Here is a 16,068-nt window from a genome sequence, read left to right as displayed (position 1 = left end):
CATGGCGACTGCAAAGGGTCATGAGAAGGCATTTCATTTAAGCTGTATTTGGTTGAGAAATTCCAAACTAGGAAATTGTTCTTGTTTGGGTTGCTCTTTTTCATGGAATTGTGACCTTTTGTAGATCCTGTGTGTTCCAAGCATTTGAAATATTCACAAATTAGTATCACCACAGTCAAACAGTTCAAAGCCTCGCTGCCAGTTGTATTTGAGTTTCCTGTTTTTTTCTTTTTCTTGGATTCCACAGAGTAAAATTAGCAGTAGTTTGCCAGTGTGTTTCATTTCAAAGTGCCAAGAAGCTGCTGACTGTCTGCCAGTTACTCAGTTAAAAACAAAAAAGAATAGCTAAGAACATCTTCCAGCTTTCAATTACCTTCTGCTGCAAATTTGCATTTAGAGCCACAGAAACACTGAACCATCACAGAACATGCAGAAAGTAGATCTTTTATAGAAAAAAAAAAGCCTTAATACCAAATGATGTCATAGAATCATAGAATGGCTCGGGTTGGAAGGGATCTTAAAGATCACCCAGTTCCAACCCCTCTGCCATAGGCAGGGACGCCACCCACTAGATCAGGTCTTGAACGCCTCCAGGGATGGAGCATCCACAACCTCTCTGGGCAGCCTGTTCCAGTGCCTCCCCACCCTAAAGCACTACTTGATTAAGATTAAAATTGACCATTGACCACTTTTCACAAAAGATAAAATTACTCAATTCCTCTATTTCAGACCAGAAAGGTACTCCCAATATTTAAAGTTTTAGGAAGCTGTGGCTCTACTGGTTTCAGCAGAGCTACACCAGTTTATCCTAAGGTAAAGGATCTAGCATGACACTTGCAAACATATTCTTGAGAACTGTTAATCTTGGTATTCTGAAAAAGCTGCTAGAGTAATAGCTTTAAAACACAGTAACCAGTTCGTACTGTATACTTTTATGGGAAAGGATATTCAATTTTATTTTGTTCTAGTTTATTGTTGAGTTTATCCAGGTTAGAATATGACCAATCTGGTACTGTAATTTCCATGTCGTAATTTGTAGACATTTTGGCTAATTGCTTGGTCTCCTAACCATCAGAATCCCTGACATCAGTGCAGGTATTCTTCTTGAATTACATTGAATGATCATGCCCACAAAAAAGCAAAGTAAAAGCATGCTTTAAAAATTAGGTGTTCTTTCAGCTGGAACTGTTACTGTGGTGCTGACTCTTGTGAGCAATTGCAGCAATGCTAGAAGCATCACTGGGGTTTGGAGTTTTACAGTGGCAACTAATTTAAGGTGGATACAAAAAGAAGGATGGGTTTGAAATAGCTGGATATGAAAATGTGGGATCATCTGAAATGTCTGGAATATTTGATCCAGTATATATCTGAGCATAGCTCCGAGTATCTGCGTTGTCTCTCTCTGAGCTATACTGGATACACACGTGGCCTAGTCTTCATGGCCAAGGGTTTTGAATGGTTTAGTCTGCATTGCCTGCTCTGGCTTCCACTCAAGCATGCCATCCTAATCTTTCCCGCTTGACTCGGAAACTGTAAAATAAACTTCTCCGGAGTCATTAGTTCCTCAGTCCTGTCTGGATAGGAATGGATAGACAAGCAGCAATAATATGCATTTCAGCAAGGAGCAATAAAGTGAGGTGGGAAATGTCCAGCTCCAAGTACGCTCCTAACCAGACAGTTGTCAGTGATGCCTACACTGGAGAATGCAGCAGGCTGTAGAAATTATAGTGATTTTTCATTTTTTGAAGTTTAGTCTTATAAAATCCATTTAAATTGTTAGCGCTATTTTTCTCAGCATGTCAAAGAAAAAAGCACCTGCTTGTGTGAGTCCAACAGAACACTACCTTTTAGTAACTTTTAGAAGTAGTTAGTTTCCTTTTCATGCTGTTAGTGAGTAAAGGTTAAATACTGCTTTCACTAGAAAGACTCCTGTTGGCTTGAGATTTCAGGTTGTTCCTGTCCTGGATACAAAACTATATCACTGGGTTTTCATCAAGAGAATCAAGGAAGGCTTTCAGCTTTATTATTTTTAAGATCATTTCTTTGCATTTCTTCTTGAGTCCTGCAGAAGAATGACAACAAACCACCTCCTTGATGTATAAACCTACAGATGTTGCAGGTGACCATAAAAATGTACTATCTATTTATAAACTCAATGCTTGTTTCCAAGAGCACTTATAATAACTTATCGCAAGGGCTGGCTTTATACCTGAATGGAGAAATATAATCACTTCTCTATTTTAAATCTTTCTGCCTTTAGCTCATCATAGGGCAGTCTGCTCACATTAGGAGACAAAGGAGTAACTGAATCTTTTTAATGCTATCCTCTGCACAGTTCATTTTCATGCAATTCACTGAAGATCAGTAATCTCTTTTTCTCCGTGGGGTTTGAAAATTCTCTATGGGAAAGGGCAACAATGACAAAACAAAATGTTGAGTTCCCCTCACCCTGTTACTGAAATAAATAAATAAATAAATAAATAAATAAAGATATTGTAAAGGCAGACAAGATATGTCAGGGTTACATGAACATCACCGAGGGCTGCCAGCTTCCTCAGTTGGTTCTGGTCTCTGCCATGGACAAGAACATATGGCCCACTGCATTAAAAAATTGTGAGATGACCTTCCTCCATTGGCTAGAGTATGTTTCAAACATATTCTCTCAAGAGTAATCTCTGACCAACATATATATCTTTAAAAAGGGGAGATAAAACCTTTTACTTTTTGCCCTAAAACGGACCATTTAATTTCCCTCTGTTTTAACAGGAAGTTATTTTCTAAGGAAAGAGCTACTCTGGAATAACTTCCTACATAGATACTCAAGAATAAAAGTATTTTTTTTCAGTGTACTTTGGTTCTTAGTGAATGTTACTTATTTTTCTTCAGTGCATTTGCAAGAACACGTTAAGGTGTGGTAGAAGGCAATACAAACAGAAACTGTTTTACAAATGCAGTGATAAATGTTTTTGCAAAGCTACCAGCAGAACAAACTAAGGGTAAGTGCATGCTTCATTGTCCTGAACTGACAAACTCATGAAGTGTGGAACATCTAGAGGACAATCAAAGGATGGTAAAGTGTGTGAGCCCAGAATCATCTTTCAGTGTAAACTTTGCATCCATACAGAGCCTATAACCTCAGAGGTTGAGGCCTCTGTGTGAAAGAGCTTTAGAAGAATATTGATGGTAAATTCAGAATAAAATCCTGAATAGCTTTATAATGGCAATGTAATGTATAGGTTATCATTAAATTATTGATCTTTAGAATCATTACTGCAGGCTCAGCATTCGCATGCACTGAGCATCTGAGCTCTGTCAGGAGGGAAAAGGAGGGCACTCAACATCTAAAGGAGTGTTTGTGCTTGACAATATCAAAAAGGAGAACCACTGTTCACTAATGCAGTACTGAATTTATGCTTTGGCTTTGAAAAGAAATGATATTGTTTTTTTCAGAAACAGTGTCGTCTCCCCTGTCATAGATGTCATAGACTGGAAGACTTTTCAGTACTATCACTCTGTGGGCCTGCATCGAGGTGTTTTTGATTGGAAGCTAGATTTTCATTGGGAACCAGTGCCAGAGCATGAAGAGAAGGTACGACAGTCTCCCATCAGCCCTATCAGGTAACAGTTCATTAGCCAATATGCCTCCACTCAGCTCAACAGCAAAACTGTACAATTTGGGAAAGCTTCCAGCTAATAAAAGTGAGACACGGTTACTTGCATTTGCTTGGTTAATGTTTTTTGAAGGGACAGGTTTTTGGTTTACATTGAGTTTATTTGGCCTTCAGCATTCATTCTAAGTAGACTGCAGTCATACTCTCAACATGACAAATGTTTTCCACACAACTGGAAGCAACTAGTATACAACCTGACCAGACAAGATACTGAGGTTTGTAGGGAAAGCAAAAAATGGATGATACAGAGTTAAAAGAGATGTCTTAATCATTATGTTTGTCTGTTGTTTTGGGTGTACATGGATGTAACACTTCTCACTGTTCTGAGCCTTATTCAACAACACAGTGCTTGGCCCTCTTTCCCATGCAAATCCTAGAATTCAGTTCCAGTTGTTCTTAATTTTTGTTGGTTAAACACTTAACTTGAGATTATAAGGGGCATCATTCAATCATTTTGCAATATTGTCATCACAGAAATGGTGGGGTTTTCATCCTTCATATTCTCTACCCAAAACAGTTGTTCACTTCCGAACTATTTTCTACCCAGGAGTCCTGTGGTAGCTGGTGCAGTAGTTGCCATGGATCGACATCACTTCCAAAACACTGGAGCTTACGATTCTGACATGACCATGTGGGGAGCAGAAAATCTAGAGCTATCTATAAGGGTAAGAAACTTAATTAAAACACCAAGCACTGGTAACTGTTGGGTTTTGAAGGGACTTGAATGAAAAGGCAAGAAGTGATTTATAAAAGCAATTAAGTGCAGAACTTCTTGAGGTATGGAGAGTATCACTTGCAGAGTTCTACCCCATGCTCCATGATCTGTCAGGACTATACAGGAATATGCAGCTGCTGTGGGTTAGGAGCATTATGGCAGGACAAGTTTCACTGACTATTACTAGACGACCTTTAAGGTCCCTTCCAACCCAAGCTGTTCTACTATTCTCTGATTCTATGATGAGTATCTGCCTGAGGACAAAGTCACTGTGATTTAGGCACCTTCTGAAATCCACCTCTTCTATTCTGGCATGTAACAAGCACCAAAGGAAGAGTAGCTTTAATGTCTTTGCCAACATGTACTTTAAATATTAAATCATTTATATTAATTTGTGTGCATTAGATTTTGCTCAAAACAAAGAGTAACTGATGTTAAAAAGCAATGGAAATTGCAGACACAAAGGGTACAGAGCCTTTTTTGTCCAAGGCAAAAGAAGGTATGCCCCCAGGTCTCTTCGCTATACTGCACTGTTTGTGCACAGGAAAACATAAAAGCATATATAAAGGTCTATCTTGCCCAGTATCTTTGTGTCTCAGTGTCTGTGGGGAACAGTGTATGAAGAAGCACATAATGATGCTCTTTCTGTTTCTAGTAATGTGCAGATTAGGATTTCCTGAGGTGGAGTCTGTAGTAAAAGAGCTTCTCCTTTTTAGATGCTTTTGAACTGATAATTAACATTCAGCCACTGCCCAGAGCAGGATTTAACTCAATGAGTGACTCTCATTTTGCTTTGCGTTCTTAAAATTGCTGGTCTTTTGCTCAGTGCTGCTGATTGTGCTTTACCAACTACGTAGAAGATAGTAAAAGATGATCTCTTTTTGCTCCTTCACCTGTGTTTCAGACCTGGCTCTGCGGTGGCTCTGTAGAAATAATTCCATGCTCCCGTGTTGGCCATGTCTATCGAAATCACGTTCCCCATGCTTTCTCCTATGACGAGGCCATTGTGAGGAACAAAATCCGAATAGCAGAGACCTGGCTGGGCTCTTTCAAAGAGAACTTCTACAAGCACGACACAGTGGCTTTCCTAATCAGCAAGGTAAAGACATCAGTGGCAGTCTGTTTATGAGGGAAGGAGTGTGTGTTGAGGTAGGTGAAAGAGGTGGGACGGTAGTGTGGGTGTCTCTGTGCAGTCAAACATTCAATGGGCAAGGTGCCAGGGATAGTTTTTCTTTTGGTAAAACCTGCCAAGTAGAAGAGCTCTTAGATCAGGAAAGAAAGAGAGAAACCTGTTTTTGCTGAAGCTGTCAAATCTCGTAGAGTATGACTCCTTCTCCAAATGACTCCTTCTTCAGATTGTCCAGCAAGTCGTGGTTTGCTTTTCCACCACTGATAGTAAAGGGGGGGTCATCTGAAATGGAACCCAGTTGCACTGTGTGTTTGAAGGGGCCTTCCAGAGGATTCATTCTCCGTTGCTGACGGTCTTCCTCATGTGATTCAAGCAACATTCACTGGCACATGGCAAACTGTGGTGTCTCTCCTACTGTAGGAATATCAGAAAAGGCAATTTCTTCCTAAATTGACAGAACTAACTGTCTGTAACAGGAAGTCAATTCTCACCATAGCTACTGTTTACAAGACACGTTTTCATTAGAAGGATCACAAAGACAGCAATCCAACCTCCAGAGATTTGGATTGCCAGCAGCTTGCACACCAAGACAAGCTTGCAGCCAGGTGTGTGACACAGCCCTGGCGTACAGCCACACTTGAAACATCTGCAGGCTGCACACTGCCCAACAACTACAGAACAGCCATGCCTGTTTTTATGCCACTGTGTAATCCACTGTAGGCCAGGGTCAGTCAAGGAACTGTATATCCCATGTGTTACAAACTGCTGGGTGCTGTATTAGAAGCTATGGCAGCGAAGTTGTTAATGTTGCTGCAGCTTTCCAGAATTCTCTGGCTCCCATACCTTTCTTTGTAAAAATATCCTCTTCCACGAGGCAACAGAAATACTTGTGAGTAGTTTTGAATGAAAAAGTGTTGTTCACCTCCTTGTTCATTGGTCAATACCGTGCTTTTCAGGAGAAAAGATTCCTGAAAACAGCTAGGCATGGCATAGGTAGGTGCTGTGCAGTTTTCCATTCAGTTTTGCTCCTGCATTTCAGTCCTGCGTGCCTCAGTCATTGCAGCTCTGGGCATCATCTAAGAAAGCAGATCCAGCAGGAGCTGCATTACAGTGGGGAGAGGAAAAGGGCTGTGTGTCAGCATGGCTTTTCTCTTGTCACCTAGTCTGACCTCCTTAGGATCCATCAGATTTGCCTCTCCAGTCAGCCTGCTATGCTCATCCTAGAGCCTGAGACACATTCTTTTTTTTTTTTTTTAATTCTATTTTCACTTTCTTAAAAAGCTTCTCCATTCTTGTCTGTGTAGTATATTTTAACTCCACTGGCCAGGATTTCATCGGTTGACTCGCAAGGCTTACAGCCATGTAACAGGAGAATGAATGCTAGGCCAGGTCTTTTAAGATGGGTAGATAGATCCTTAAATCACTTAATTATTTCCTAAAGGCCTTTCTTTTCAACTCAGAAGCAATCTTCTGAACTAAAAACTACAGCCATCAATGATTCAGTTTACTAGCTATAAGTACGATGACCTTTTGCCTGAGAGTTTGTTCTAGCCAGGGTACTTTTAGTACTCCTAAGTACGATGCTCCTTCAAGTGACCTATTTTACGATCTCTGTTCAACACACCATAACATAAAAAGCCCTTTTCTCCGTTCCTTTCTTTCACAGCCAATATTTTCAGTATGTCAGTGCAGTGGGATGTTATTCAGAAGACACAAGCAAGCAATGACATTACTGCCGCTCAGCTGCCATCAGCCCTGCGGGGATTTATTGCACTGCAAGGGTGAGCGGAGCCACCTATTGGCCACTACAAAAATCTCTGCAAGCCTACTACTGAAAATAAAAAATGACCCCCGTTTAGATTGCTTTATAAGTCTTCCCGTTTTATGGTCGAAATTACATCCTGCACAGGATGCCTGTGGCATGAGCATTAATATAGATGAATAAGGTTCTTTGCCAGTCTCCACAATTTCAGCCACCGTCTCTTTTTCTCCTTTTTTTGTCTGTGTGTGTGTGGTTTGTTTATTTAACCTACAAGCGCAGTTTCCTTTCAGCTTGGTTTACAGGGATAATGTCTTTCTTTACAATATTTACACCAATTATTCAGCATCAAATGCATGCTGTAACTAGTATGACAAAATGTGATTTACTGCCATTGCCTTCCTCAGCCAAAGCAGAGTCTATCGAGGAACACCTCTTTTTAGGGGAAGCATTTTATTCCTCTATTTTCCTGTTCCAAGAAAACCTCTCGGGGCCAGGCTTGTGTGGTGCTGAATTGCTGAAGTTCATTGTTATTCTTATTGAATCTAGGACTGATATCAGACTATAAGGTTCTCTTTAACATACTGCAACTGTTGATATTTGCCTGTGAAGCTTACAGGGGCTGGCATGATTGATACCTATCTTTAGAAACTGATTCCTCTCCCTTCATCTCCAAGGCTCTTTATTTGTCAGTGATTTTTAGCCACGTGGCAAAGTTTTTTTTTCTTTCTTATGGATGCTGAGAAATGATTGGGCTGAGGAAAGTTATTTGCAGGCAATTCTTTGCTTATGTTACCAATTTTAACTTCTGACATAGGAATCCACACCAGTGTCCTGGAACCTAAAACTGCATTTTTTTTAATGTAGAAATGTGAATGGGGAAATCTATTGCTGGCAAGAAAGAGGAGAGACTCTTAAAGGTGGTGGGTTTTTTTTGTTGTTTTTTGTTTGTTTGTTTGTTTTTAGCATTTGAGCAATGAGAGATTTAGAAAAGTGTTTTGCACGCTTTTGAAACCAAAGGATTAACCACTTACCTGCTTAGGAGGTTTTCAGAATCCTGTTAGCCATCTTGAGGTGCTAAATACCCTCACATACTGAGACTCTCAGTCCTTTGCAGTGATGATGCCCATAGCTGCAACGAGGTTTGATGGCACCTGTCTCTTTTCAGAACAAGAGTTGGTACTAAGGAGGGTGAAGAGTTAGGATCATGTGTATGTAACTTAAGAAAAGACATAAATCATAGCAAAGTTTTCTATGCCTTTATAGCCACAAAACACATTCACCCACTAGATTTAGCAACTGCCAGGTAATAATTTGATAGGCTTTATGTTAGGCCAAATTCTCCTTTCACTTACATCTCATCAGGGAAGACTGACAATGACTGGGTAATTTGGACTCTTAAAGGTCAGGAAATCTGACTTTTATCTTTTGGGGGAGGGAGGGCAAACTCTATACTTAATGACAATATGATACAATCCCACTGATTTCAGAACAACAAGTATCAAACTTGACCCAGACTTTCTTAATTAAAAAGATCTGACTTATCTTGCAGGATAACAATAATTTTAAAGGAAATACTAATTTTCACAGTGTGTGCTACTTCTGAAACATTAACTTCTGTCACAACACCAGAGTAAATACTGTTTTAACACAAAGTTGGAGAAAGGGTACAGCTGGTCCTCCTCCTGTGCTTGATCTTGAGAGATATGTATCAGTATCTATAACAAGCAGGATAGGAGACGCGGTGGAAATAATTCCTGTGCAGTCATTTTCCTTTCTAGCATCTCTAACACAAATACACTAGTAACCTTGTTTGCTCTGTGCTTCCTCCATGAAGGCAGAGAAACCAGACTGCAGTGAGCGTCTTCAGCTACAGAAGAGATTGGGCTGTAGAAATTTCCAGTGGTTTCTTTCAAATGTGTACCCTGAACTCTCCCAGACCGAAGACACACCGAGATTCTCTGGCAAAGTAAGAGAAAACGCGCTAAAAAAAAAGGATTAGTGTTTTTGTATTGATCAAAGACCCCAGTATTGCTTCCATGTACTAGGTACTCGACGAGTGTACGGTAAAAGGCTGTTCCCACTTTGAAAAGCTTATTGTCCAAACAGGCTACACAACAAGAATGGAACAAGAAGCAAAAGGACTGCAGAGACAAACAGCTGGTCCAAATTCTCACATAAGCCTTGAACTCCAGCCAGGAGATGAACCCAGATTTTCTGTTTCAGTTTGGTGTCATTGATCAGAGGATCCTAACCGTAGATTTTTTAGGTGCTATTAGCAAAGAAAAAGAACTGTGTTGCCTCACACGGATGGCAACTGCAACAGCAGCTGAGATATCTCTATGCTGATCCATGTGCAAGAAGAGAAAGCAGTATTTCTCCAGTCCTGCACTTTCCCCAAAGGCAGAGGTGGTGGAAATAGCAGTTACCTGGCAGACTGAGTACAGGAGGTGATATTCTCAATGATTTTTAAGACTATGTAAGTGGATAATTATCATCAATTAAAAATACGAATTTATTCCAGGCAGCCTTACTGGAAGGGATTTCCCCCCAACAAGGCAACAAGGTCTACTGATTAAGTCACATCCTGGTATCTGCAGACAGATTTTACTATGTCCTTTTACTATTTCGTCTGTTCCTTATTATCAAAGTTTGCTTGAGAAGTGCATAATAACTGATTGTGGATCACAGGAAATGTTTTTTCCCTCTGGAACGACTTGATTTTTTCTCATTACAGTGTCAGGATGAAGTGCAATTTGCCACTAGCAGAAAAGTAGTTTGGGCTGATTTCTTTGAAGCATTGCAATAGTTAAAACCAGAAGTGGGTAACAGTAACTTAAACAAAACTCATTGGGTGTCACTGACCTTTGGTGAGACTCTCCCTTGTATATCAGATCACTTTGCAAGATCAAAATGCAAGATCTAGTCTGAAAGAAAAAAAAATCAGTTGTTTGAACTGGAAGCAAAAACACCTATTGTAAGGGGATGTAATCACAAAAAAGTTAGCTGGAGGATATTTTCTTTGTATCTGACTGTGCTTTATTTCAGTATAAACATTTATTTACAGCTTTACAATACTGGTGTTGGCTTCTGTGCAGATTACAGACCTGGAGGGGCCACTGCAGACGGCTCCATCGAACTCTCTCCTTGCAGCGACAGCCCCACCCAGGTACCGTACGCTTTAAGTATATGGGTACTCCATCAGATTTAAGGAGCCACTAAGAAAATAGTGAGTCCAACATGTAAATGGCTGGGTTGACATTAGGGGAAATATTGACCCATCAGATGTGTGCTAAGGCAATGTTGCCCATCCTCGTGCAGCTGATTATCATTTACAAAATGGCAATGTTCCATGTTTCACTGAGGCCTGATCCCCGCACTTTTCTCCAGCAGACATCATTAAGTGGTTATTTGTTAGTATATTTGATAGTGCCTGGAGAACAAAAAGACTAGGCATAAAAAATACGTATCAATTCTAGAATAACAGGGGTGGTTTCTCCCATATTCTAGCGTCTAAACTGCAGTCAAATACAGGAAGAAAATTCATGTAGATACCCAAGCTGGCATTAGACTAGCAAGTTCTTGCGCTGAGAGAAGTCAAGCCAGTACAGACTGACTGCAGATATTTACTCTAAGTCCCAAGCAAGTTCCACTGCTTACACTGAGCTCAGGGTAGCTGCAGGCACATTTTTAACTGCAATGTGTACAGACAATTTCAGAAACTCCCTTCTGTTCAAATATTTATTAAACTAGAAAATTTTCTTGTAGGGTGGGTTTACTTTATGCGTAATTACAGCCCACAAAGCCTTTCCTCAAAAAAATAGTCTCAGGTATCTATGCCTAAACTAGCTGGGAGGATTGCCTCGCAGGATCAGGCCTGTTGGTTCTCCTTCATTCATACTTGGGTTGCATATTAAGAATCACAAGTGGGAAATTTTGGAATGAATGTTTAAAAATGCATTAGGATGTCCTTCTGTCGTTGTTCAAACAAACCCTCTTTTTTCCAGCACTTTGAATATAACAGCATGAAGGAAATCCGGCTTGGGTCCGCTCCGCTGTTTTGCTTTGATGTCAGACACGGGAAGGTTATCCCTCACAACTGTACGAAGGAGACAGACAACAGCCAGCAGCACTGGGATGTCCAGGAGGTCCGTACTGACACTGCCATGAGGGGAGGGCTGCTGATGGCAACTGTGCCATCACTGAGTGGCTGACAGCATTCATGTGCAGGGAAGGGGCGATATATTTGAAGGGCAATTTTCATTTCTGGACCATTTTCACCCAGGAAATTTAGGATGCTGTTTATGCATTTCCACTGCCTGTGCAAAATAAATTTTGTTTAAAAATACAAAGTACAGAAATCCTACCTAAATTCACATGCCCTCGTTTTATCTGTTTAATTTACCGGCCTTATCTGAATAGAATCAGAATTGTAAGAGGTTGTGTAAGTAAGAGCAGGACAAATCCTTGCCCACTTCTTTTGGATAGGGGAAGGCACTGTGAATCTGAACTCTCCCAAATAAGAGCACCTTGGGAGTAGGGGAATCTTTAAAATTCCTCCTGTATTACAGAAGGGCAAACCTCTTGTTAGAAGAGTTCGGTAATACTCAATGGACTTCACCCAACGGAGTAGAAACTCCTCTGCAAGACTGAAAAATGTCATGCTCTTGGACAGCCTGGGAAAACAGCAGTTACAGTAGTCATAGGCAGGCTGCAATCCTTGGGTACAGTACCTACTGTAATATGCTTTGATTCCTAAGGGAAGCACTGGTCCTTTTGAAATTTGATGCCCTCCAATACTGTAGCTGTTTGATGACAGCATTTACCTACAGGAAACAAATAGTGTTGGAAAAGACAGAAAGTGAGCTCTGCACCTCTGCAGCCTGTCAGCTTCCAAAGGAATTACGTGTTCTCACAACGTCCTGGGCTCAGAGCTAAACCTAGTCATCATGTTCAATACGTTTTTGAACAACCAGTCATTATTGATGACCTATTGTACATTAGAAGTTTCAGAAACATGGCCTAGTTTTCACTGGAAATCCCTCATTTTTTTATTTGTTCTTTTTTCCCCTTCTCTCATCTCGTAGAATGGATTGATCGTCCATGTCCTTTCTGGCAAATGCATAGAGGCAGTGAAGCATGAAGATGAAGAGGACTTGTTTTTGTGTGTGTGTAACAAGAATGCAAACCAGCTGTGGCAATTCGAACGTTCCCATGGGCTACGTCAGAGATGACTGACAGGTCTGTGGAGAAATCAAGTCACCAAAATTTAGCATTACTTCTCTTTGGGATTCAAGATACATTTCCCACACAGAAAAGAAAGATGTTTGTGTTTGCTGTAGCATACAGGGAAGTTAGGAAGGTCTCTCCTTCAAAGCGTGGCTCAACTAGTTGCTGCCAGTTCCTGGTTTACTCACCTCGAGCTAAAATTTCCATTTATTCTGTGAAGCAAGGAATAAAGATACTGTGAGCATCAATAGATTCTCAACTCTGCTATTGCAGAAGACAGTTAAGTTTGCCCTTTGAAGGAAATGTGGAATATTGGCTGCCAGACAACTTGTCTTTAGCATACTCTGTGACTTCTGAGGATACAGGAAAATGGATGTTTTTGAAACTTTTCAAACTGTAAGAGGAAGTCAGCCAAATCAGGATGAGAGTTTAACCTTGTTGTACCGTGCACTCAATTCATATAAAACAAAGTAGGTCTTGTATGCATAAAAGTAGTAGATCTTTTAATATGTAAGAACTAGAAAAAGAATTTTCCAGCCTGAGACAAATTTCTACCCTCCACAAGATAGCAGAGGGCATAAATTAGCACTTAATTAGGCACGAACTGCTCTCACCGATTTGGAAGACCAACAGTCTTCAGCGTTTGGCACACCCTTCCTTATGTCCTTCGTCCAGAGTCTAATTTGGATGGGAGAAAGAGACTGAATTATTAACAACTTTTTTTTTTAGTGTTCACGCAACGTAAGAACAACTCTTCAGGAAACTTTTGTGGAATATGGTAGAAGGCTGAATTAGACATGAGAGAAAAGTAACAGCTCCCCTGCTTATTCTGAAATGGAAAGAATCAGTGGCATCCATTCACTCTTAAAAAGCCGTGGGATGAGCTCATTACTATTCCAGTGACAAAAATGCTGGCTGGAAAGAGCAAACGAAGGGAAACAACAGGTTTCAACAGCGACTACATAGGAAGAAAATACTGGTGTCTGCTTCCACTTGCTTGCTGCCTACTACACTGAGTAAGTCTTACACTGTCAGTTTTCGCCAAGATTTTTAGACTCTTGCTGTCACGGGTCTCTGAGCCAATCCTCAAAAGACACTAACACGCATAGTTTTCTAAACAAGCTGCTGTATATCCTGCATCCCCTCTGACCTCCTCTCTTTCGCAGAAGTCAATGAGAGTTCATGTTAGGTAATGAGAATGGCCTCAGTGTGCACCAGCAAAGCAAACTTCTATCAGTATTTTGTTCCGGCACTTTCAATTTTGGAGTTAAAAGAAACAATGAGGACACTTTCCAAGAGCCCTGTAAGACAGAAGAACAAAGATCTGGGAGTTTTCCCATGTCAGCTCCACACCTGATTTATAATATAAATCAATCGTAGACACATATATTTATTAAAGGGGGATAGCATCATTAATGAAACCTAATTTGCTATTGATATTTCTTTCAAGACAGAAAATAGCTTTTTTTTGGAAAATGTACAGCATATTGTGTGTGCTTCAGACAACGGAAAGAATAACAGAATACTCTGCCCAGAGTATTCCAGTCACCGGCTCTTAGTAAATCATAATAAGTTTGTTTCAAGCATATAGAATTAGTTACAATAGAAGACATGAACAGCATTCCGTGTTATGTTGTCCAAAAAATTCCTCGTTCGGGTCCCTGTTTGGTTTGAGTGCTGCAGTTTCCATGCCATGTTCGGGCATCACTCCAATCACCCTAATCACCACCCACTCCTTCTTTGATAGCATCAGAATCTAACACCATTTGCTGCTGTGCCATTTAAATTTTCCTGTGACGTCCTTGAAAACGCTTCAATTTTCAGCTGAAAGGATGGAAACAACTTCTTCCAGAATAAGTGATCACTGATCATTGCCCAAATCTAGGGTGAGAAATGAAAATTGCTAAAATTGCAGAAAAGCTGCGATTGAAATGTTTTAACGAAATGTGATTCCTTTTTATTTTTTAAATTATAAATATGCCAGATTTTTAAATTATGTATTATTTATTCTATTTTGGACTCTACACTGGGAATATCATTCCTTCAGCATTTAGCTTAATGCTTAAAAATGTTTATACAAATACTATAACTGATCACAAGTGGGATTTATCACCAAGAATGAAAATATTTTTGTTTAGAGAGGAAGAGTTTGGAATAAAACTTCAGAGATGTGGACACCCTCATCTTATACTGCTTTTTAGCATAATGATACAAGCCTAGAAGATAAGGGTTGCTGTAAATATATGTACAATAGAATAATATGTTACACAATACCTCTTCCAACAATAAAATGGAAATATATAGTTCAGTACAATTTGAAGAATAATTGTTATTATACTTGTTGCATTTAGTAACCGTGTAAATATGTGTTTGGTTTCCAAGGGAACTAATCTCCAGAGCACAGGACAGAAAGGAGCTACAGCATGGTGCAGGGGGTCTCCACGTGGGGCCAGCAAGGGGGCAAGGATTGTGGCCCATACTGTGCGGAGCACTTCCCTCTAATATAAACGTAACCTGTTATGGTGCACACACACACAAAATAAAACATCTATCTCCTGTTTTTCCTGGTTTCCTTCCTGTATGCCCTGTATTTGGTTGATTGTTTTCCCATTGTGGTGATGTACGCTTTGCCCCTGTTGTCACATCTACGAACAAGACCCTTCTCCTCATGTAGGTTTCACAGAAAGCTCAATAAAGGGTCTCTGTTAAGAGTGCTAGGTTTTTGTTTGGTTTTTTTTTCTCTTCACTCTTGCATATCTTTCACATAACACAAGCAGAAAGAAATGCTCCGAGCATCACAGAACATGGAATTACTTTTAGCTCTGTATTTAGACAGGGACAACATTTCTGGTTCCTCTAATTCCAATTGACAGGAGAGAAATGTAAGAACAAAATGTTTCAGGCAAGAATGGAATAGCATTGTTAACTCTGACGACATCGCAAGTAGAGCCTCAGGCAAGAGCAAAGGAATTCCAGCATAACACGAATAAACACCTTATAGTCCAACTCCACCTGTTCCTTTGAATTTGGCAACCCAGGCATAATGGAGGCTTGGAGCCAAACCCACCCATGGAGACGAGTTACAAGGTCAGATTAAAGACCAGGTCACCTCACGGTTAACAGCGCTTCCTAAATAGCCTGGTCAATTCCTCTTCCAGCTAACTGGAAATGGAAGAACATGAAGGCCTCAAGTATTATTCAACTTATTTTAAACCTAGACCCAATGATGCAGTCAGTAGTGGCAGCAGTCTGGGGCTTGTCCTGTTGGGTAAGGACATCACTAAGACAGAGAAAGAGAACGGCAGCATTTAATCTGTGGATTAACCCGAAGTTTGAACAAGGGGATGGTTAGAGCAAGCTTTTGGCTAAATCCTGCAGTACAGCAATGTTCAGGGCATCTCCCAGTCCATGTGCAAGTGCCTGCAGGTCCTCCCTTAGAGACCCTGGCTGAGCTGTAACACTGTCTGCTTACTAAAATGCAACAGCCGCGAGTACAGATTTCCCCTGGATGGAATGGGGCTATGCTGAGGCAACCAAGGCAACAGCAGCAGCCTAGATTTCTTCT

General features: G+C 40.5%; 2 protein-coding genes across 5 annotated transcripts in view; one reads left to right on the top strand and one right to left on the bottom strand.

Moving 5' to 3' along the window:
* The window catches only part of GALNT15 (polypeptide N-acetylgalactosaminyltransferase 15), a 28,085-nt gene extending 12,872 nt beyond the window's left edge, over positions 1 to 15,213 (top strand). For 2 of the 4 annotated variants that reach the window (XM_083825121.1, XM_083825123.1), the window contains exons 5-11: positions 3,451 to 3,618; positions 4,219 to 4,336; positions 5,291 to 5,485; positions 9,112 to 9,243; positions 10,342 to 10,443; positions 11,282 to 11,422; positions 12,362 to 15,213. In XM_083825121.1, coding sequence (XP_083681247.1) covers positions 3,451 to 3,618; positions 4,219 to 4,336; positions 5,291 to 5,485; positions 9,112 to 9,243; positions 10,342 to 10,443; positions 11,282 to 11,422; positions 12,362 to 12,508 — 1,003 coding nt within the window. In that variant the 3' untranslated portion in view covers positions 12,509 to 15,213. The remainder of the gene's footprint in view (positions 1 to 3,450; positions 3,619 to 4,218; positions 4,337 to 5,290; positions 5,486 to 9,111; positions 9,244 to 10,341; positions 10,444 to 11,281; positions 11,423 to 12,361) is intronic. The other 2 variants (XM_083825122.1, XR_014580089.1) reach the window with 2 other exon arrangements.
* Positions 1 to 16,068, bottom strand: part of DPH3 (diphthamide biosynthesis 3) — a 39,153-nt gene that overhangs the window by 7,293 nt on the left and 15,792 nt on the right. The window contains exons 4-5 of the transcript XR_014580090.1: positions 10,140 to 10,201; positions 5,676 to 8,456 (exon numbers count right to left, since the gene is read on the bottom strand). The gene's annotated coding sequence lies outside the window, so the exon portion shown is untranslated. The remainder of the gene's footprint in view (positions 1 to 5,675; positions 8,457 to 10,139; positions 10,202 to 16,068) is intronic.

Source organism: Anser anser (genome assembly GCF_964211835.1).
Source record: "Anser anser genome assembly, chromosome: 2".
NCBI classification, from domain to species: Eukaryota; Metazoa; Chordata; class Aves; order Anseriformes; family Anatidae; genus Anser; species Anser anser.
Note: the sequence above shows the minus strand (reverse complement) of the source record. Positions and strands in the feature narration are given on the sequence as shown.